Below are 25426 nucleotides of genomic sequence, written 5' to 3' on the forward strand. Positions count from 1 at the left end.
TAATTAGGCACAATTCATTAGCACGATGTAACCAACTCAAAGTGCAAAAACTGATAAGAGTTTACAATTCTTTCAGCAACAACTCCTCAAGCCCTTGAAAGTCGTCAAACTCACAAAACAACAAATGCATATCCATCTCTAAGAGCTTGCTTTTATAATAATTCAAATGCCTTGTCCTTCACAAAAAAATGGCTAGTGGCTTCATGTTTACACATTTTACTTAAAAGGCTTCATCTCTCATAAAGCAGCTTCATGTTATATTTTCAAGTTGATAAATAATAAAATCACTTTATTAATTGAACTTCACCACTGCTCCAAAACTAACCCTTTCACTAATATAGTGGCATCTTGACACACAAGGTTTCTATTTCATTTGCCCATGATTTAAAACTTTTCATCCCAATTCCAAGGAACTATAACACTAGGGTGCTCATTAAACAATTTCAATTAAAATAGCAACCTTAGTCAATATAATTAAATTATAATCAATAGTGCACCCAACTTAGAAAATGGCCTAAAAACATTGGAATAGAAAACTTGATGGCACAAGAGTGACCTTGATGATAAAAGATGATGAATAGTCTTGACGAGGTGACTTACTAAAAATAAACACTTCCTGCAAGAATCTTGGAGCCCAAACCAAAAGTCAGGAGTAACATCTGAAAGCATCATGCAACTCCTCGAAATCATTTGAGCTCATTGGAATCATTTGTTGACTTACCATAAATAGTACGTTCTTCAAAACGGAGCCTAAGCTCACAGTTGTTGACTAGAGAGCTAAATAACTCCACAACAATGTCCTTTAAAGATGAGTATCAGCCTACAAGGATCCAATGATAGGCTAAATCCATTAACTCCGACGTAACTAAAAAATGGGGACATTACAACTTTGTGCAAGCAAGATATTTAGGTCACTAGTTTGTTAATCACACAAGAGGGCAATATCCAAAAGAGAGAGTGCTAATTGGCAGCTCATAAAATAATAAAAAGCATTTCTAGTCTTGCCCATCAATTCATATAAGGGAAATTTGGTGGAGGAACTTGAATGCACGTAGGCTGTTTGCTTTCAATTTCTTGTATCTGGCTACTCTTTAGATTCTACATTCATCTTCACTAAGAGCAAGAGTTGATTGTTTACAATTTTAGCTAATTTATCAACATCCTATTGCTTTCTTTGTAACAATGTGTTAGTGAACAGATTGTCTTCCAAGAAAATACACACAAATTAACTTTGAATGCTCAAATAAGAAGACTAAATCGGCACTAACAGTTGGATAGGATATCATTGGATTGATAACCTTCCTGTGAATTCTATCAGGTATAGCTCCCCGTGTAGGATAGGTAATGAATTCGCAGAAATGTAAGTACGAATGATTTTAACCAGAAAGCACAAAAGGTATACAAACATCTATCTGTAAACACAACATAGATGTGGAAAGACTAAGTGATTGAAAAGAAAATGAATAATAAATGACACACAATTCATTTACCCGAATGCTGAATTATGAAGAGAACGAAAACAAAGAATATATCTTCCATCCTCCTAAGAAAATGAAGAATTAGAGCTTCAAAGATATCTTGAAATCAAAATGTATTCAGGAAACAACGACATTAAAATGCATTTAGAGAAAACTAAAAGCGATACAAAGATCACGATCAGCGAAAAGAAAACTGTCCAAGCTCCAAGTTTTGATGTACAATTGTCTTCCAAATCTCCCTTCTCTAAAGCGTAAAAGATAACAAAGATCTTATTACACATTACATCAAAATCACAATCTAAAAAGGAAACATAAATTCCTTCCCCTACATTACATTCAAAATCAGAATTTTCCCTCTTTTTCCAACACACAGTTCAGAAAATGAATAAAGGCTCTGCTCTTCTACAGCCACAAAGTCTGCTCTCTTCCGGAAGGACTGTAAAAACTTTTAAAAACTGGAACTCTTTCCCCATTGTAGCACAAAATTTTCCATTGAGAAAGAAAAATGGAACCCTTGCCACAACTCAGTTTTTGCAATAGATAACCCTCAGGCTAGTTATGGTAACTGATTCTTGGAGTAACTGACTCATCCATCTTCATCTTTTTGAGTCTTTAAAACAACTCCTTCATTCTATGACTTGATATCCCCTTTATTATAAGGACTTTAGTTATATGCAAATTAAAGTTGATTGATAGATGTAAAGTGCTGGGTCATCACTTAATGTGATCTTTATCATGTGCTCTCGAGAATCTCGAGAACGAGGGATTTCTCATTTTTAGAAGGGTGTCTTAATTCCATGACTTACAGAATAGATAAACTATCCAATAAACGGGGTCAGGTACATGTTGCTTATCATCAATTGACCTTTTGAATCTTCTGTAAGAGTTTTCAAACAAGTGTCAAACAGAAAACCGACTCAGCATTATATACCATTGTCATAAAATTACCAGCACTTTATCAAGCAGCTCATGTAAATGTCGGCAAGGTCCATTGAGTGTTTGAAGATCATTAGCTGCTCACTGTTGCAGAATTGAGTGAATGTGAAGATTTCGATTACTTGGTGAGCTCAAACTGAACACCCACCTTGACTCCCATTTGAACAAGAGCCAACCAAAGCTTGCCACTATCATTTGCATATTGTTGGTCTCTCCACATTCACTGTGACTTGCGGTCTTGTGAATTGAGCGCATGTTTCTCCATTCTTTCAAAAACTTCATTGCTCGTATAAATCCATATTTGCCAAGAAGAAGTCTTCAAGTTTGGACTTAAAGACTAGATTTGGCTTATAATTCAAAGGCTCCGCCTTCCACTCATTCATTGAGATATCCAAAACCCTTCCATGGTTTGGTGGCTTAACTATGATGTGTTTGGCCTCATTGTGAAGCATTCGACTGGCAAGGAGTGCTTGCCTTTCCTATGGAGAGCTTAGCTTTAAATTGGATCATTTAAATACATATACACCTTGTTGGTTTTTCGAGATGGGGATGGTTCCTTCTAAATGCCGATAAACCTATGCATCACTTCTTTCGGCCTTGGCTTTTTTATCGAACTCCCACCTCACCTTATGCTTTTGTGATATGTCATAGCTTCATCAATGTATGATTGAAGATGGGGATAACATTGGAGCTACCCATATAATGGGGTATCGCATCATTATATTAACTAACCTCATTGAAGACGCCGACTTTGGGCACGGATAATAAGCCTTATTGTACCGAGCACTTGATCAAATGATTGCTGTCTTTCAATATCGATGTGGAACATGCATTGCAGGAGTGAATTGCTTGGTTAGAAGACAGTTATCGGGCCTATGCATATATTTGAAAATAAAGCCCTTCACTATCAATCATGACTATTAGTGAAGCAAGGGGGGCCTAGGAGTGAGGTCTAGATATACTTCTCACGCGTCGGGTTGTATTACACTTACGCAGACCGTTGATGAAATCATGATTCACCTTTGTTCAAGTACCTCTACGTCTCCACGGAAACTTATGTTTACTCGACGAGTGAGGTGATTTGCGGGTATATATTGTTTGTGAACATTTTGCTAAATAGTTTACAGACCTTCATCATGCCAATCTCTACGCCGCACCTTATGCTTTCTCTTTCTTGAGGAACCCGAGCCCTCAAACTATGAGCTCGAAGTTATCAGCATAACTTTAACCATTATCATCTATTTTCAAACTTTATGACTTAAAACTAAGTCTTTGCACATTTCGATGGGAAAACTGTCAAGCAATCTATGTGCTTCCCCGCAGGATTATATTCCAAACTTGGAATCAATGATAGTATCAGCTTCACTATTGGGATTGAGGTCTTCGAACTGGCATTGGGCTCATGAAGGAGTAAATTTTTGATACGCCTTGAGTGTAACATCAAACAGCCCAATGGGAATGTGGGTGAGCATCTTATATTTATGACCTTCTACATTAAAGGTATTCGGGCCCAAGTTGATTTCAGTGAGAAAGGAAAAGACTCAGGCGCCACAGTTTGATGTATCTTGTCAAGCAATTGGTGAACATGCCCAAACAATGACATAGCTTGTCTTTAATAGTGCTTGAACTTGATGAGAGAGTCTACCATTAAGACTGATGCTCAGGTATTATGATTTTGTCACATCATGAGGAACCCGTGCCGTGTTTCTTTTGAACCATTCCACATACTCGGTTCAGTTCAGGTTATACAAGGATATATATCTCTTAGTCTCTCGTTTAATAAACCATGAATTTATTACTGCTGCTAGATAATGACTCCTTCATATAGCTTCCTTTAGCCTCATAATTTGCCAACATCTAAACTAATCAGGATGAACCACATCATTTCTGCCTTTTACTATATTCCTCCAACTCCCATCATGAGGGGTGTGAGCAACAGAGTCAGGTTTGTTCAGCCCTGCTTTCGTACTACAACTTGAATGGTGAATTTTGACCAATTGAGTCTGAAACATGCATCTTGATTTCTTGAACTTAATTTTAAATGAAATCATGAGTTCTTATGCAATTTGAATTGTGAACCCGAACTTCTAACTGATCATTTGTGCCTCTGAACTTGGAACAAAAATCTACGGGACTTGATCCCCTGATTCTAAACTTGAAACCAATGAATCTGAATTTCGAACTTTGGACTCCAAATTCTGAAAACTGAATCTGCATTTTGTAATCGCATTCTGAACTTTTTAATTGAACCACTAACCTGGAACAAGGAAGTCTCTAGACCAAAATATGAATCACTGAACCTGAGGTTCTCACCATAGCCTCGCACATTCTGGGCACCATCCTCTGAACACATCAGTTGTGTCACATCAAACCACTGATTTTGCTTGAAATACAGAAAGAACTTTCAGAACTGTTGAACTGTCGGAACCATTGAACCACTTCGAACTGCCTTGAACTATGGTTCGAAGGAGTTCGAGATCATAAACTAAAAAAAATAAAAACTGTGTCCATATTGGGTACCAACACAATGCTACTGAATGACACTTTGGAAGCTAACCCAACGAGCTTGATTTCTCCTATGATGCTTTGCAAATTCCAAGCTTCAATTTGGCCTTTTATAATTGCTGAGAAATGATTACTTGATAATCCCCCCGACCTCTAGCAGCTGAAATTCCAAATATTTTGTCAATTTCATGTATGTTCCCCAAATTTTAAGGTGGCAATTAATTAAATTGATTTTTATATGTTGTCACAAAAAGCAAATTCAAATGATGGCTTAGCATTAATTAATATGATTAAATAATAATGCCACTTTATTAAATAAAGTTATTTAAATTTTTTTAAAATTAATGTCAGCTAAGTCACCTAAGTTATTTATGTTAATGTTTAGCGTGAGAAGAAGCAAAACATGAATTAATTGATATTCTGAAACTACTGCTGATTCCATAGTCACAAAGATATAAGCATACATATGTGTATATATATATATATATATATATATATATTAATGTACGTATACACATACATATGCTTTCATCCTTGTAATAGTTCATGGATTAACAGCAGTATTGAGATCATGTTATTGATTAATTGGCAGACTTCATAATGATCAGGAACTTATGTTTATCATGCCTTGTATCAGGTCTCAATACATATCGTGCCTTGTTATTTTCATCGGGTGTTAATTCTTATCGTGCCTTGATTTGTTGTCGGTGTTAGGATTAGACCACAGATAGAAATAACAATTACATGCAAATATAACCAATAATAGAAAATAATGGATCATACAGAAAAGAACACAAGACACCAAGATTTAATGTAGTTCACCCAATCCCTGGGCTACGTCCACCAAACAGCAAGTTCGATATTATTACGATCTAGTGATTATAACCTGATTACAATTCGTAATCCCTTACAAGTCAATACTGCCGCAAGAACCAATTTCGCATCACAACTTAATGAAAATACTTTACTCTAAGCCCTTTTATATAAATAATTTTATGCCGCTTTAGGGGTACAACATGTCGGCCATATGTCGGCCACGACATTGGCCATGACCCAAATTTTTTTGAAGCATGTACAGTACTTTCCTGATTAGTCACCACAAACTAACAATCTCCCACTTGGAGACTGATCCTGTAGCAATACCGCTAACACATGGGGCTCCCACTGGCTCAAACCACCCTGGACTCTACTGTTCTTTTATTCATGTTCAGTCTAGAAGACCAACCGAATTTGAAGAGGAGTTCAACTTCTCCCTTGTTACTACTTTTGTCAACATATTTGCTAGATTGTCATTTGTATGTATCTTCTCTAGCTTTAACTGTCCATCCTCCAAAATTGACCGAATGAAATGGTACTGCAACTAGATGTGTTTGGTCTTTAAATGCAGAGCTAAATCCTTTGCAAGATGAATGACACTTTGACTATCTGTGAACAAATAATTATCCTTCTTAGGATGTCCCAATTCTTCCAAGAAGAACTGAAGCCATATCATCTCCTTGGCTGCCTCTGTAGCAGCTACATACTCTGCCTCTGTAGTGGATAAAGCATTAACCTTCTGTAACCTAGAAACCCAGCTCACGGCTGCCCCACCAACAATAAAGACATAACTTGTAGTACTCCGCCTGGTATCAATATCCCCTGCCAAATCTGAGTCAACATAGCCTTGTAAATCAGTAGTAGAGCCCCCCTCGAAATGTAAAAACTTGTTGGATGTTCCTCTCAAATATTTGAGAATCCATTTGACGGCATTCCAATGCTCAATTCCTTGATGACTCACATACCTGCTAACAACTCCTACTGCATTTGCAATATCTGGCCTAGTACATACCATAGCATGCATCAAGCTTCCTACAACTGAAGCATAGAGTACCTTGGACATCTTATCCTCTTCTTCTTGTGTCTTGGGACACATCTTCTTAGTCAACTTCAAATGACCAGGTAATGGTGTGCTGACAATTTTAGCATTCTCCGTAGAGAAACGTTGCAACACTTTCTCAACATAATCAGCTTGAGATAGCTTTAATGTTCTGTTCTTCCTATCTCAGCAAATCTTCATACCAAGGATTTGTTTTGCTGCCCCCTAATCCTTTATAGCAAACGCATGTGCTAATTGGTGTTTCAGCTCCTTAATGTGATCCATGTTAGACTTAGCTACAAGCATATCATCAACATATAGACATAAAATAATGTAGCTGTCATCATCCAACCTCTTAAAGTAAACACAGTGATCTGAATGACACTTATTGTAACCATGCTCATGCATAAAACTGTCAAATTTCAGATACCATTGCCGAGGTGCTTGCTTCAAGCCATATAAACTTTTCTTCAATTTGCACACTAAGTTCTCCTTACCTTTGACCTCAAATCCCTGTGGTTGAGCCATATATATCTCTTCATCCAAATCGCCATGAAGACAGGCTGTTTTAACATCAAGTTGCTCTAAATGCAAATCTTCAGTAGCCACAATACTTAAAACAATACAGATAGAAGTCATTTTAACAATAGAAGAAAATATCTCATCAAAATCGATTCCTTTTTTCTGTGCAAATCCTTCTAGAACTAACTCGACTTTAAATCTTTTCTTACCTCCTTCCTCTTCTTTCAACCTGTAAACCCACTTATTCTACAAAGTCTTTTTACCTGCAGGCAACTTGCATAAATCCCATGTCTTATTCTTCAACAAAGAGTCCATTTCGTCTTTCATTGCAGACTCCCACTAAATCTTAGTATCCAACTGCACAGCTTCATCATAACTTTCAGGTTCACTAGCATCAGTAAGTAAAATAGAATACAAAGAGGGAGAAAATTTTTGTGGAGGTCTAATTTGCCTTGTTGACCGTCTAACATTCACCAGCGTGTGGTATTTGTTATTGCGGTTGTTGCACATCATGAGGAATGGCTGGAACATTAGCTTTTGGAGTATCATCCAACATTACATAATCATCTTCTTTCTTCTCATGTTGCTGCAACAGATCTTTGTACAACACTTTCTTATTGAATATGACATCTCTGCTTCTTACAATTTTATGATTTTCAAAATCCCAAAGCCTATAACCAAATTCATTAATGCCATATCCAACAAATACACATTTTTTTGACTTAGCTTTTAACTTGGTTCTATTTTCAGAATCTATGTGAGCAAATGCTTCACAACCGAAGGTTTTGAGAAAAGAATAACTCACCTTCTTACCAGTCCATGCTTCCTCTGGAATACCACATAATCTATGTGAGCAAATGCTTCACAATCGAAGGTTTTGAGAAAAGAATAACTCACCTTCTTATTAGTCCATGCTTCCTCTGGAATACCACAGCCCAAAGGAGTAGAGGGACCTCTATTAGTCAAATATACAACAGTATTGACAGCCTCCACCCACATGTGTAAGGGCAACCTAGCATGCAACCTCATGCTTTTTGCACGTTCCATTATAGTCCTGTTCATGCGTTCAGCCACTCCATTTTTCTATGGAGTCCTTGGAACAGTTTTCTGTCTACGAATACTATTAGTGGAGCAATAATCTTCAAATTCATGACTACAATATTCACCACCATTATTAGAGCTGAGACATTTTAATTTCTTACCAGTCTCATTTTCAACCAAGCAATTTCATTTCTTAAAAGTTTGAAATACGTCAGATTTTTGTCTAAGGAAATAAACCCATACCTTTCCTATTGCATCATCAATAAATGTAACATAATAATGAGAGCCTCCAAGGGAAGATACTTGAGCCGGTCCCCATACATTGGTATGCACAAGTTCTAATTTCTCCTTTTTGTTTTCCTTCCCAGTCTTTACAAAACTCACCCTCTTTTGTTTTCCATACACACAACTTTCACAAAAATCAATATTAACACATTTTACACCTGGTAAAACTTTTTTTGAATGAAGTACTTTCATACCTTTCTCACTCATGTGCCCAGGTTTGTTGTGCCATAGCGCTGTATCAAAGTTTACAACCACTATTTGTTCTCTCTGCTCAACTGCAGCAACTGTTTCTGAACATTCATTTTTCTCTGAAACAATTAAAGTAAAAGGAACAATGTGCCTACTTTCACACCTTTTGCTACTACAAGAGAACCTTTTGAAACTTTCCAATTTTTATCATTAAAGGTGACTACACAACCCTCGTCACCGAGTTGCTCTGCTGAAATTAAATTCCTACTCAGCCTTGGAACATGTCTTACCTCATGTAGTAGCCAGTGATTCCCATTCTGCAACTTAATCTTAACTTTTCCCTTTCCAACAATTTGACAGGGTTCATTATCCCCTAAATAAACAAGTCCAAAATCCCCTTGGACATAATCGATGAAATAAACTCTATGAGGTGTAGCATGAAATGAAGCACCAGAATCTAAAACCCATGAATCATCAACATTTTCTAAAGACAGAAGCAAAGCATCCTCTTTGGATTTGTCACTTACCACATTTGCCTCTTTGTCTCCATCTGGTTTATCTCTTTCATTTTTCTTTCGATTCTAGCAATTTTTTTTTATGACCTGGTTTCCCACAGTACTAGCAGTTGTTCAGTCCTCTCGATTGAGACTTCCTCCCCTTTGACTTTCCTCTTGATTTCCCACGATTTTCAGAGTTACTTCCTCTCTCAGTCGTTCTGCCCCTGCTTCGTGCATTCAAAGCATTTCCTGATGTAGATCCACCTGAGGTTTTCCTACGAGTTTCCTCACTCAAAACAACACCAATCACATCTTCACATTTTAGGGTACTAGATCCAAGAACATAATTACTCACAGCCATTACCAAGCCATTCCAACTTTCAAGCAAAGAACACAAAATCAAGAGAGCCTTAATTTCTTCATCAAAATTGATACCCACAGAAGATAACTGACTAGTAATAGTATTAAACTTATTTAAATGATCTGCAACAGATCCACCTTCTGCCATTTTCATATTAAATAAACACTTCATGAGAAATACCTTGTTTGAAGCGGAGGGCTTTTCATATAGTTTCGCTAGGGTTTGCATCAGGCTTTTCATATAGTTTCGCTAGTGTTTGCATCAATTATTATATTGTCTTCGCTTTTGTAATATTAAATGCCACTGATGGTGCTGGGTATAACCGAATGCTTCCGAGTGCCTTTCTGTCTAAAAGATCCGATTCGTCATTTGACATACATCCCTGATTCTTGGCTTTGCCTTCTAATGGCTTCCATAAATCCTTCTGATAAAGATAGTCTTCCATTTGCATCTTCCATAATTGGAAGTTCTGCCTATTAAACCTGTCAACCCTCAGCTTACCCTCGTCTGCCATTGCTCCCACTCAACTGTGAGACTCCCACTTAATCTTGAGACTTTCCTGTAGAGGATAACTGAAAAACAACCTCGCTCTGATACCACTTGTTAGGATTAGAGCACGGACAGAAATAACAATTATATGCAAATATAACCAATAATAGAAAATAATGGATCACACAGAAAAGAACACAAGACACCAAGATTTAACATGGTTCACCCAATCCTTGGGCTACGTCCACCAGACAACAAGTTCGATATTATTACGATTTAGTGATTATAACCTGATTACAATCCGTAGTCCCTTACAGCGCAATACCACTGCAAGAACCAATTTCGCATCACAACTTAATGAAAATACCTAACCCTAAGAACTTTTATACAAGCAATTTTATGCCGCTTTAGGGTTACAAAATGTCGGCCATATGTCGGTGACGGCCCAAATTTTTTTGAAGTATGTACAGTATTTTCTTGATTAGTCACCACAAACTAACAATCGGGCATTAGCTGATGCAAAGATGGGTTGTTACTTAAAATAACATGCCTCCAAAGAGGCATGTTTCTACGTGGCCCTTGGGCCACATAGAGACATGACTCTTTGGAGCATGTTTTTCACTCTTATATATATGTGCGTAAACTGCCGCAAGGAAAGAATCAATCCCCGACATTCAAGTACCTGCAATTTGCATCAACATTGTAAACATTACTATCAGCTATCACCATAAATTTGTTACACAACAATCCAGTATTACGATTACTGCTGAAGGAGAAAGATAATCAAATACATTACTGAGATCGTTGCCAAAGATAAGTAAATATATTCTGCATTATTCAAGTAAGATATTCTCTGCAAGCATTCATTTGTAATTGTTTTATCTATCAAAGATCCACAATATTTAACAATTTATAATGAGTTTTGATGGAAGAAGTAAGACATTCTTTTTGGATTTTGATAATTTGTTTGAAGCTTTGTATGAAAGCGAATCTTTGAGGACAAAAACCTATTGAAGATCGATAGAAGGGTTTGACAAAAACCTTGAAGAGAACAGGATAATGTTGAGAAAGGTGGGGGTGTAATTAGTATAATAATAAATTTCATAATTTAAAACTTTTATCCACACAATAACTTCAAATACTAATATAAACAATTATGCACACGAACACAATAACACAATCTTTACGTGGAAACCCAATGCAAGAGAAAATTACGACAAATAATTGCCTTATATATAAATTAGTTCTTTTACAATGTTTTATAGGCTTCACCCTACTAGAGGCTCCAACCCCTATGTTTATGAGCACCGACTCGTTGGAAGCTCCATCTCCCACACTTCACAGGCACCGACCTACTGGAAGCACCAACTCCCAATGCTTGTCTTTGTGAGCTCCAACTCACTGTACTTAAACTGTTCTTCCACCTTGATAATGTTTTATAGGCTTCACCCTACTGGAGGCTCCAACCCCTATGTTTATGAGCACCAACTCGTTGGAAGCTCCATCTCCCACACTTCACAGGCACTGATCTACTGGAAGCACCAACTCCCAATGCTTGTCTTTGTGAGCTCCAACTCACTGTACTTAAACTGTTCTTCCACCTTGATAATGTTGCATACTTTGCCGATGATGGACATTTTGCTTGCGCAATTTGTCTTCTTTAATTTGATAATTTGCTATGTGGATTCTTTTATCTCAGCACATACATACTTTTCTCTCTTCCCTCCCTTCATATTCTTCTTATTGCCTTCCCATATACATTTTATTTCAACTTCTCTCTTATATAAATATATACATTAGATTTAAGAAATCTGAATAATTACACTCTTGTTTCTTATTTACTTTATATATATATATATATATATATGTATGTATATATGTATATATATATATGTATATTACTTTTTCTCCTCAACTTTTCTTATATTTGTCTTCTTTGTATTCACTTCAAATGCTCCACACACTCTTCTTTGCAAATAATTGAATCTCTATATATATCAAAATAATGAGACTCGGACCTAGCTCAGACTTGACAAGGGTAACTTGATTTGTGACTCGACTTGGACTCACCAGTGACTCGGCAATGACTCGACAAACTGACAAAACCCTTGAAATTTTGAGATTTTATAGGATTTAAAAACATTCCATGCACCCATTATTGAATAAAACTTAGAGATACAATAACATCATGAAATAGAAGGTAATTTGATCACATACTTAAAACATACATTGATTACATAAGTACAAAGGTAAATTGCTAAATACTAAATAGTAGCTGAAGGAAATATAAAACATAGATATATAAAATCCATGAAACCCATCAAAATGTATATCAAATCCATGAAATCCATCACTTTAAAAAAATATTTTTAAAAAACCATTTTTTAATTGTTTGTCTTTGCCGGACCTTGACTGTTGCGGCCAAGTCACGACAGTCGTGACCCTCGAGTCATGCCTTGACTTGCGAGTCAGGCGAGTCACGTAACCTGACCCGCTGAGCTTGAGTCATGGGTCATTTTGACCTGGCAAGCCTTGCTTGACTTGCCGACTTGGGAGACTCGTCCGACTCGCAGCGAGTCTCATTACTCTGATTTATATATATTAAAGAGTTATGTCTTTTTGTAAACAAGATCTCTCTCATAAACTCCATGACTTTTCAATTTAATTAATCATAATCACAGCCTTCCTTTAGCTCCATTAATATTTCCGACTTGTTAACCTTTTATTAAAGTTATTTGTTATATCTTACCGTCATCTTTTACTTTGATGCGTTTTATTCAAAGAAAAGTGTTAACTATCGCAAATTTTAGATTCTCTACAGGTTCGTTGTTTTGATCTAAAATGCATGTAATCATTGTCAACCTTTTCGCTGCTACATTGTTTTTTTCTTTAGTGAGACGTTGACTTCAGAATAGTCACTATTATATATAGGAGTGAGTTATCTTCCACCACCATCAATGCTTTTAATCATTATTGTTGCCTTCACTTTCATAGTGTTGACCTTGCTCATAGATTATCGCTGCTCAAACATCTCTCACATATGCTGACCATCGATTGTTACTTATTTATCTTTGTAAGTTGTTGATTCCAGAATACTTGTTCGCCAGTGATGCTTCAACATAGACTTCAGCATTTACATGAATTTCTGCGATACCCCTAGCTTCCAATACTTGTGTTTGATGATCGATGCACTTTAATTTAACATATTAATCATGATGAACTCATGTATCAGATAATACACAGCTGGTTCCTCAATTGTATGTTATGGGTCATATTTGTATTGCTATAAAAGATAATACACAGCTGTTTCCTCGATTGTATGTTGTGGATCATATTTGTATTGCTATTAATATATTGCTGCTTATCATCGCTTGGTACTCTGGCTTCATATCACAGAATTATACGTTTACTGATTGCTCCAATTAGGCTATGGCTGTTGTGTTTGATATGGATGTAATTTATTTTGCCTTAAGCTTCCATGGTGGCTGTTGTTGAATCTATTATCGCTGCTGCTTGAATCGAATCTTCATGCCGTCAATGACATTTCATAATATATTCAGCCCTACTGTTTCGAACAATGGTTCTAAACTTCTACACATTTAGTTCATCAATGGCAAAGGTTATGGTGTCAGTCTAAATAAATATTTCATGTATTCATTCCATACTCTTTCTACATCTTCCATCAAGGTATTTGATGACTTGGATTAATTTTCACACAATCCTTTTTTTTTTACTTGCCATTAAGAACTGTGTATAATATATCGCTGAGGTTTGTGCCTTCAAGAGATCACCATCACATCTTTGTTGTCCACTAATCTGCTCCAAACTGAGACTTTTGTTGACTTTCTTGGCATTAGACTTTTCTAATATCAATTCTTAGGCATACAACATATATATATGTTTGTATGATACAGTAAGTTCTTACTGTTTATGCTCGTTTATTCTCTGCGAGTCTCTTTTTATAGCTAATTTTCTTGCAGCACATGCTTATTCCTTTTACTCTTTCTGGATTTCTTCACTTATTTTAAACATGTGCATCTTTTTAATGATCTTGTATACACCTGCTTTGGTACTTTGACATTGATGATGAATATGCTTATATTTTGTCCATCTTTGTCATCAATGACAATACTTTCTTCAAACCCAGCTCTTCCAAATTGTTTGATTTTGAAATAATTAAAAATAGAATTTGATTGGATTAACAATACACACTCTTAAATAGAGTTTACAAACACCAAAAATAGTGTTAACTTATAAAGTAAGTTGTCTAAATAAAGACAACATCTAAAAATTAGACCAAACTAAGAAAACTAAAAAATCCCAAATGATCATTAGCTAAAATTTTAGAAGAAAGAGAAATTTAGTAATAATTTAGGATACTAAAAGTATTCTAATACCTCCCTTAACAATCATTATAACAACTACCCTGCTGAAGACGGTACATGTCTTTTAGTCACAAATTCTTCAAAAAATTCTACTGCTGTGAAGACCCTCCCTGAATCTGCAAAATGTCAATGACCAAGAGTAGCCCAAAAAAAAGAGAAGGTTGCCTACGTAATGGTCTGCAAGAAAAGAGACAAGACCCTGCCACTGACTCTGCCATTGAGATGAGTCCGCCAGTAAACCTCCTAGCATTTGTAAAACTGCTCACCAGAAATCAATAACAAAATGTCCAACCTCATGTTTGATAATGAAACTGTCCTTCCCTGTAGACAAAGACAAATACTAAGAATCAGTGCTACAATTTTGAGAAAAAATCAGCACGCTCTCCAAATTTTCACAGATGAGCATTTTGCCCTAAAATAGACTGCAATAAACCATTATTTGAAGTGAACAAACCACCGTTTTTCAGAAAAAAACGATAAAAATCCTAAAACAGTAGTCCCTGACAGAAATTTTGACATGAACTTGACGAATTACATAAACTAAAAACAAATTTCGAGGAGAAAAATTGGCCAAAACCAAAGATGATTTTTGAGGTGAAAGATCGATCAAAACCAAACACAACTTTTGAGGTGAAAAATCAACCAAAACAAAACACGTTTTTTGAGATGAAAAATTGATCAAGATCAAATAGGTATTAGGGCAAAATGTAAGACATGGATTAGTAGAGAGCCCTCCCAAAACATCATTTTAAAGGAAAAAATGACAAAATCTTTCTAGAAACTAGAGAGCCCTTTCAAATTGTAGAAACCTTGATTTGGGTGTACAGAAGCAAACTCTTAATTTTTGAGGAAAAAATAATAAACCCTCCTAGAATTTTTCCAGGGAAAAATAAATATATCCTATAGGTAATTTTTAAGGAGAGAAAATTATAAAAACCCAACACATAAGTTTTGAGGAAAAAATTATTAGAACCCTCCCATAAGGGAGTCATACCCAGACTCACTCCAGCTTTGATACCATGAAATTATTAAAAGCAGAATTGACTGTATTAACAATACAGACTCTTAAATAGAGTTTAGAAATTAATTGATAAAGCTAGTCGTCTAAATAAAGATAAGTCTTAAAATAGACCAAACTAAGTAAACGAAAAACCCCTAAATGACCATTAGCTAAGGTTCTAGAGGAACAACCTATATTTAGCAAGAACCTAGGATACTAAAAATATTCTAATAGATTTGCGGCAGAGTCTACATCTGTACCAAATTTGTGAAGTCTTTGTATGAGACAAATTTATTCAAGTTTATCGAAGATTTATAGAGAGCAAAAGTTTGTTGGCTGGGCAAAATATAACATTATCAGCAAATTACTCAGTGGAGCCTGATTCATATGTTGGCACATATTTATTTTGTTATTGCTGTGGATAACAAGGGGAGGACATACTTGTTGAGGAGCAGTAAAGTTTGATAAAATTAAAATACCAGAAAACATTATAAGAAGCCATTTAATTGTTTTGCCATAGACTTCTCAAGCACACCTATTTCCTCTTGAGGGCTAGACTATTTTTCCCAAATTCTGAAGGGGCATATTTCAAGGGCATATTGTGAGAAGCAATTGTCTCCTTGGAGCCGTGGCTAGCAGCAGTGTCCTAACTATCATAGGCAATATGAAGGCTATGGTATTATTAAATGTCACTTTATTCAATAAAGCTCTCCAATTAAGATTAATTTTTTTTTCTAGATGCTTCCTGGAGTTTTATTACAAGAAAGTCGGATGGAGGAAGTAAGGCATGCTTATGGATTTGATTTGAAGAATTTTTATGATGAGAAGCTGAGGATGGAAACTTTCAGTTGATCAGCAAGGGTTGGATGAAAACCCGACTCTTTTCTGGGGTGGATTTGTGACAGAGTTCACAACTGAGTGAATTTGTGGAGTCTAGATTGGAGACAAATTATTAGCTAAGTTCTAATTGTCATATTTAGTATTAATATTGTGTTCATGTTGAAGGGATTACATTTTGAGTTAACCTGTTTGCTATATCTGTGAAGGGTATTGGTTATCAAAATTATTAAAAAGTTTATATTTCTATCATCCAAGTATCCTATAATGTCATTTTGAAGAATAAATTAAGAGCAAGGTATTGTTATCAATGTAGTTTTTTTTGTCTAAGTTGCCGATTTGGGTTCGGGGTTCAGGTTCCTGGGTGGGTTCGTGAGTATATATATGTGCAAATAAAAGAGAGACTTGCATAGTTGTAAAACTAATTTACTTGATTATGAATATATCAATGTTACTTGATTATTGATCAATGCCAAATGTCAAAGGTAAACATTAAATACTCACTCATTAATCTATGTTAATGTTAAATACTCACAAAAATATTATTAAAAAACTCATATTTTAATGTTTTTTGATCACTTTTATGGCCTGGATTCGCCCGGGTCTGCAGTGGGTCTGGGCAGGGTCCTTGATTGGGACAAGCGCGGACCCAGGCGGACCCACAGTCACAATCGGGGACCCTGCACGGACCCAGATGAATCTGGATCTGCACTCGAGCTCCAGGGTCCGAACCCACTAACATAGATTTTTGTGTGTTTGGAACCCTCTTATTAAACTCCTCCAGACTTCACATGGAGGTTACCATTGTGCTTGTGGCTGGGCCAATGTTAGAGATATTATTGAAACAATAAAGTGAGGCTAATGTTTAGAATAAATATTTCCAGGGAACTTTGCTATTGGTAGCTATAGTTTGGTGTGAGCAAGGCACGGCTACAGTATTGGAGAAAGTTTCCACTCAAATATTTCATCACAACTATATTGTTGTGTTTTCTGTATCAACCTGTCTGGGCTTTGGAAGTGCAACTTCTGTACAGGGTATGAAGATTGTATTGGAGCAGACTCAGTTTGTATGCCAGTCGATGCTTGTTGAGGAAGAGATTGTGACAGATTTTGCTTTGGGGACTTCTGTTTAGTGTGAGCATCTTCCCGACTGTTTATGAGTGTTTGTTATTGCTTGAGTCAGTTGCTTACATGCTGGTGTGATTCATTGAAGGCGGCCTTTCTTCTGTGCAACTGTGCTTGGGAATCTGAAGTATTGTTTCCAGAATTTGTATTGACAGCCTGTTCTATATCCCTGTTGATGCCAATCCAGAGTTGACTGTATTCTCATCGTGTGTTTGTGAGTGGTCTTTCTCTATATTGGTGCGACCTGTAGCTTAGATGGCGGGTGATGTTCCTATGATAATGTGGATCCCTGAAGTGTCTGTTCAAGTCTGAGATCATCATACTTGCTCTACACATGAATTCCGCATTCTGAACACTTCAGATCTGGTGCATGATATTATTTTTCTGTAAACTACTAAGGACAAATTCTTGATTGAGCTCCAGGAACAAATTAATGGAATTGCAGTACAGAACTCATTTGTTAGATTTCATCTCTGATTAATCAGATTATTATACTTCTGTATATTCAGTCTGTAAATGATATCTGATGTCCGGTTAAATAAGAATTGAAAGTATTCTGTTTGTATAATTTCTAATATGAAGCTCTGTTTTTTGTGCCCCTGCATTGGAAATATTGTTATTTTCCCTTTATCCCTATTTGGGGACATTACGTTTCACACCTTGAAGTGCTAGGAGTTTTGCTTCATTATATGGATTTAACATTGAGAAAAATAACCATCTTTGACAAATGAACCATTGCGAGTTGAAAGTTCACAGAACCACTAGCTGCCCAGGGAATACCTTTTGATTATATCATTTGATAGTATGATATTTCACCTTTAATCAAGATATCTAATAGTTCACAAATATGCAAATTAAAATATCTAATAACTTAGTAAGCCATGTCATGAATGTCTATGATCACAATTCCAGCAAATCAGAAAGTCATTAGAATTACAAAATTAAATTTTAGTTCAGGATTCAATGTTCATCAATCAAGATTCAAGATGCATTAATCTGAATCAGAATAAAAAATGTTATATAGCACATGTTTTAAGTGCTGTAAGTTGTTTTTTCATCCAAAAAAGTGTCAGTTTTGATGCTGTGCCAGTCGAGGCTTTTGGAAGCTCACAGATGCCTTATGGATGCTCACAGGAAATGCATCCTGGGCACTTAGACTATGTATCCATTGAGCATCCAAATGCCCAAGATGCGATGCGCTTCTTATGAGCATCTACAAGGCATCCATTGGCACATCCACCTAGGCATGCATCCGCCTTCGAATCCAGGCCATGGTACCATGAATCGATGACTAAGGTTTTATATATCCTTTTGGATAAGACTAGTAACTATTTTTTCTCTAATCCTTTTTTCAATTACTTTTTTAACATAGGTGTTAGGAACTACAAAATTCCGAATTTTCAGGAATTCTCTTTTCCGCTGAGGGCAATGAAAATTTAGTTTTAGCTATATGAAATCCCTCATATGAATATATAGCCAAAGAATTTTTTGATTGATGTCTTTTCCATTGCCAATTTATCTCTTTGAAAATCCTATATTCGATACAATGCTTATCATTTTGTTCCTTTTAGTTGGCCACTCAAATACTGCAATACAAAAAGGAGGGAAAACCCACAAAATTTTGAACTTCAACAAAATAGCCTTCTAAGTAGCTTCATTAGATTCATAATGATAAGGAATATGCCCAATAGATTCCTTGTTACAACACAAAACATTGTACTGCCCTGAAATCCTCATTTTCTTAGATTATCAAAAGAAAAAATTTTGTTCAACCAAGAAAACATGTAAATGGATTGTATTTTGATAGGACTTCTTGATGTTAATCTAGTGGCAAATCTAGTAGACAAGGAGTATCTTGAGCTCATAGAATAGACTTATGTGATTTACAAACGTAGTGCATGTTAAGTTGCCCTTCCAAATAATAGATCCTCTGTGCACATATAAGAATCTAAAGCACCTTTCTCTAGTATAGGAGAAAAGATTTCTGACCTTCAATAAAGGGCTTTATGAATTGTTTTTGCACTCACGAGACACCAATCCATCAATGGTCTCCATCAATAGAGTAGTTTTCTTTGGGTTCCCCTTCTCTTAGTCTTGACACATTATTCACCAGATTCACAAGGCAGGACCTATTTGTGATCCAAACTCTACACCAAAGTCCTGCACAGTATTCTTTCATGAGAGTTGGATTGGAAACAGTTTTAGGCTAGAGGATAGGCTAGATCTGTTTGGATTTTCAGACATTGGACCACATTATGACTCTCAGAGTGATTATTTAGGAAGCACTCCATCGCCTAAGGTTTATAGCTTCTTTTTGGATTTCCGCAAGGCGTTTGATTCTATCCCCAAGACAATGTTGTTTAGGAGGATTTAGGATATTGGGATTTCTAAGACACTTTTGGGGGCCAACATGAGACTCTATGACTTTGCAATGGGGCGCATTAGGACTCCTTAGGGGCTTTTTGAGTTCATTCAAAGCACCATTTGCATGAAACGGGGCCGCCCTCTTCCCCCACACTTTTTGGACTTTACATTGATGAGTTGGAGGATTACTTGCATGCACACTCCCTTTCGGGGGACAATTGTTCCTTACAACAAGTCTTGATCTATATTTTTCTATTTGTGGATGATGTGGTCCTCTTGGTCTTCTCCCTGGATGGGTTGTAGGGACTTCTTAATGGTCTTGCTTCTTTCTCTAACTTGCGACAGTTAACGGTGAACCTGGAGAAGATTTGTATGAGACTTGTGCTTGAGCCCCACATCAACAAAGGGTATAGTTCTTTGGCCTTGTTGATAGAGTGATTTAGCCATCACTTTTAGGGCACAATACAAGATGACTCTTATGGAAACTTTGATTAGACTGATGATGCTCTATGGGTTTGTGGTGTGAGGCCTTCCTTACTGGAGGCTAATTGGGCTTCGATGGATTGGGTTCAGACGCTATTTCTTGGGTGCATTATTTGTTGTTGCTAGACTACTCCACATGGTATGTTCCAAGTTGAGATTGGGGTGCATCCTTTCAAACTTAGTACCATCTTTGATCTAGTTTGGTTCCTACATCGCCTACTGTGTTCTGCAGATTCCTTAAAAGGTTGCCACAGATATACTTACCTTGCATATTGTTCCTCAATGGATATTGCTCAGTCGGACCCCATATGGAGGTCTTGTTGTTGGTTTGCTTAGGCTTCGGCTCTTTCAAGTTTGTCAGGATTAACATAAACCACCTTCCTCCTTATTGGTATTCTTTGGATGCCTCGACTCATCCGTTGCCTTCTCGTGAGGAGCTAAACAAACACGTTATAATGGATATTTATAGATAGTACATTCTCACCACTTGGACAAACCCTTTGGCTAGTTTGAGTTGAAGAATGGCTTTCTATGCCAAGCACTTTTTGGATATTCAGGTCAAGGTCATTGTTTGCCCCTCCTATCTTTCTCGTACATGGTCCCATGCACTTCGTATCCCTCTTGGCTCCTCTAAGGTTGGTTCCCATAGACTCTGCATTTAGTCCAACCATCACTTACTGAGAGATGATAGAATCTGTCAACTGTGTGATATAGGGGTGGCCTAGAAAAATACATTTCATTTCTTCTGCCCTATATACTATGAGATTTGGGGGAGGTGCTACTGTTTGTTTAGAGAGACTCAATATCTCCCCACCTTCTTTGGGTAGATTGATTAAAGGTTCCTTGCTCTCTACGTTTAAGAGGTTTTGAGGCTTTGTGACCACTCTTACTAACAACATTTTCACATAGGACCTCACCAAGATTAGCTTATCACATCATTTGGAACCAAGCAACATCTTGCTCCTCCCTCAGTGAACCCCCGTGTTGTGCATCCTCGCATATCCTCCTTGCAATTGTGGATCACTTCCACACCCTCCCCTAGAGGTTCTCATTGACAACTTGGGGTCTTCTCCCAAGGCTTATTCTTCGATTCTGGACTTCTTCTTGGTTGTTTGGGACAACAAGCATGACAACTTGACTTCTCTTCTAGGTTCCTCATTTTGGTTTTTTGTTGTTGCTCTTGTTCCTTTCCTTGGACACCATTAGGTGATCCCGTTGTCTTTTCTTTGGCCTGACTATTGTAGTCCCTTGGACCTGCTTGTTGGTCTTTCATTGAATGTTAATAAATTTATCTTATAGATTCCAATTCCTAAAAGGAGCCCAATGGAGGTTGCTCCAACCACAAGTCTTTATAGAAAAGAGCTTTACTTCCATTTTGTATAGTTTCGAGGCAAATTATCATTTATATATTGTTTGATGAACCCGTAAAATTCTAGGCTGTCAATCTTGGGAGCCCTAGCGAATTAAACAAATTAGTTGCTTCCTATAAAATGACTTGTTGCTCTTGCTTGAAAAATATATCCAACCCATTTTGGTTCTGAGCTATTTTGAAACCTTTGAAAACACATCCACCATTTAGGAAGGGGGGACATCATGAGCTTTTCACCTTGCTACAAAGAGATGATAGAATCTGCCAACTGTGTGATATGGGGGTGCCTGAGAAACATACATTTCATTTTCTTCTGCCTTATATAAAATGAGATTTAAGGGAGGTTCCATTATTTGTTTGGATTGACTTGCTATCTCCCTGCCTGCTTTGGGTACACTGATTAGAAGTTTCTTACTCCCTACCTTTAAGAGGTTATGAGGCTCTGTGACCACTCTTACTTGCAACATTTTCACATGGGACCTCACCAGGATTAGCTCATCACATCATTGGCAACCAAGCAGCGTCTTGATCCTCCCTTAGGGACCCCTTATGTTGCGTGTCCTTGCATATCCTCCTTGTGTTGTCGGTAAAATGTATAGTGTAGCCGACGGGTAGAGTAGTATCCGAACGAGCGCGTGACGCTTGAGTCACCCTTTCGGAAAGGTATATGTACACGTCCGAGATGGACTTTGGAATCATCATGGAAAATCACAGATCATTGTAGTCATTGTAATCTGCAAGTGCATACATGAATAAAGTACCTGTTCTGAATTGAATCGTGTTATACTTGTGTTGAACTTGGGTTGTGGACCACTTCCCCACCCTCCCCTAGAGGTTCTTAGTGACAACTTGGGGTCTTCTCCCTAGGCCTATTCTTCGGTTCTAGACTTCTTACCAGTTGTATGGGACAACAAGCATGATAGTTCGACTTCTCCTCTAGGTTCCTCATTATGGTTTTTGTTGTTGCTCTTGTTCCTTTCCTTGGACACAGTTGGTGATCCTGTTGTTGTCTTTTCTTTGATCTTGTTGTTGTAGTCCCTTGGATCCGCTTGTTGGTCTTTGATGGGGCATTAATAAAATTAATCTTAGAGTCAATGGGGCTTCTAATTACCGGAAGGCGCTCAATGGAGGTTGCTCCAACCCCAAGTCTTTCTAGAAAGGAGCTTTACTTCCATTTCATATATTTCAAGGCAAACTATCATTTATATATCGTTTGATGAACCCATAAAATTCTAGGTGGTCAATCCTTGGGAGCCCTAGCGCATTAAACAAGTTAGTTGCTTCTTGTAACACGACACCATTGTTGCTCTTGTTGGAAAAATACATCCAGGCTATTTTGGTTCTGAGCCATTTTGAAACCTTTGAAAACACACATTTTACCATTTAAGAAGGGGGGGTGCTTCATGAGCTTTTCACCTTGCTACAAAGAGATTTTATAAATACAACTATTAGAACTATCATCACTAAAAGCATATACACAAGAATCAAGTAGAAAGGCTTTGAAATGTTTTGTCACTACTTTACAAATGATTTTTGGAATAGTATTTGATAAAGCAATAGGGTCAAAATCCTCATAAGATTTAGGGCATGTTTTGGAGGAACAAGTGCAAAGAAAGCTTTTCTAAGTTTTTCCAGTAATTTTGTAGAACCATTTACTTCATTTAACAACCCACCTATAATCTTCTAGAAGTATACAAAAATTCTGGTTCAAAAATCTTTTGGGCCTGGTGTGCTATCCTTCTTGAGACCAAATTCTGCTCTGTGAACTTGCAAGCTAAATGCCTTAAATATGAAAGTATTGTTCTCCGAAGTTACCAAAGGAGAGGTAATCAAAAGAAAACAAGATGAAGCTCTTTGATCTGATCCAATATGAGTTGACAGCAAGTTACTAAACAATGAGTTGCCTTGTCTGTCAACTTTGAATGCTATAAAATCTCAACTGTTGCCAAAGATTTGAGGGAATGGATCCTATTAAGTGCCCTGACCGACCTATCTTTCTGCCTTTGTTCGACATAAAGTACTCTAGACCATTCTCCTCCCCCTCTCTTGTTCATCATTTTTAGAGAAGCTTTACCTTTTTTCTCCACCTTATTCTGAAAATGCAACCAAGAGGATGGAAAATTTCCTTGAGAAAACATAAATTATTGTGATGGAGAAAGAACATGGTACAAATAAAGGAAACTTCTTTGACCAGATCATGGTTGTCTTTGTCACATGTTTTTAGGGAAGGCCTAAAGATCTCCTGGGGCTTCTAGTAGCCACATGACAGACTTCATGACAAGAATAACAGGAAAACATATTTCTTTCATAGCCAAGCTCTTGATGAAAGCTTAACACAAGAGAATTCAAGCATAGATATCAAGGGGTGGATACATCTCCTTCTCATCTATTATAACACATTTATTGAAAGCATTTCCTACACCTTCTAAAGCTTGAAGGCGAAGACTCTAAGGGGGATACTCTAAAGTTGTACTCAAATGTCTGCTGCAGCTGGAGGGTAGATTCCTAAGTGAATTAGGCTCCATATGGAAGATAAATTGAGAAGCCTTGAACCTCCTGGGTATTGAGCAAAAGTGCATCATCCCTATTCTTCTTAATTAAAAAACTTCAAAATATAGAAGCTTTTAGAAAGGAAAGTAATCTTAATCACACCCTCCAGTAAACTATCTTTCTAAGACAGAAAGAAAGAACTAGATATATGACACACTTATGCATTACTTGAAAGTGCCAAATTCCATCAGTAAATCTTGTTAACTATCTACATCTGCTTCCCTTAGTTTAACAAACAGAAAATCGCATGAAAGTCTACAAGTCTTCGAGATCTTCTGACTATCTCTAGATCCACTTCACTCCCTTTTCTCATCAACATCATATTGGCACCATACTCCATCAGAACACTCACAGATCTAACTGTAGCTGGACTACCCTTTCTGGATTTGGTAGAGTGCCAAGTGTTGGCACTTGGCAGTACCAGGTCAGTTTTGCCGTTTCAGAGATTACTGCTAAAACAATTACAAATTTATCTGCCTCTGTACCCTAGCAAACTATTCACTTCCCATTCTCATCTTTACCTAAAAAAACATATATATTATATATTAGGCTATCTCGAATTGTTATTTTAATATGTTTTGTTTATTTGAAATTGAGAAATGATTGATACAGTTGTCAATGGTTGTGCCTTGTGTTGCTTAAAAGGATGCAGTGTGAAGTGGGATTAAATCATATCTTGATTAAGCTGATAATTAAATACCGTAGAAATGATTTTTAATTTTTAATTAAAAATAATTGCAGAAATGGTTTTTATTAAAATTATCCTCTTTTCAAGTTCTTGGTTTATATGATTGATAAAGTTTTTCAATTGTAAGCGAAGTGACAGAAAACTGAATGCATAGTTCTGATTTATCATGGGCAGATGATGATGAGAAGTCATTGGCTGTAAGAATATTTGAGCTGGCTGTTGAATTTTGCCTCTGCTATTTGGAGAAAAATGCATTAGTTTGGCCAGCTCCAGATGAGCAGGTTTGCTGTCCTCAGCCTTCAAACACAAATTGTTTTCTGTTAATTTATCTAAATTTCTTTCTTCAGTGGTGCATATGACAAAATCAGCAGTAGTAATTAAAATCAAGATAGCAATAATTTCTATTGAATGAACAAATTAAATATCTTATGCAGCCATGAGAATTATATTTCATTGATCCCTTCCAA

General features: G+C 36.7%; 1 protein-coding gene across 2 annotated transcripts in view; it reads left to right on the forward strand.

Annotated features, from left to right (window-relative positions):
• The window catches only part of BIG (auxin transport protein (BIG)), an 83155-nt gene that overhangs the window by 21985 nt on the left and 35744 nt on the right, over positions 1-25426 (forward strand). For both annotated transcript variants that reach the window (XM_089822693.1, XM_089822694.1), the window contains exon 2: positions 25134-25240. In XM_089822693.1, coding sequence (XP_089678819.1) covers positions 25134-25240 — 107 coding nt within the window. The remainder of the gene's footprint in view (positions 1-25133; positions 25241-25426) is intronic.

The sequence above is a fragment of the Cupressus sempervirens genome, chromosome 3 (assembly GCF_028749045.1).
Source record: "Cupressus sempervirens isolate cs-2001-9-10 chromosome 3, ASM2874904v1, whole genome shotgun sequence".
NCBI lineage: Eukaryota > Viridiplantae > Streptophyta > Pinopsida > Cupressales > Cupressaceae > Cupressus > Cupressus sempervirens.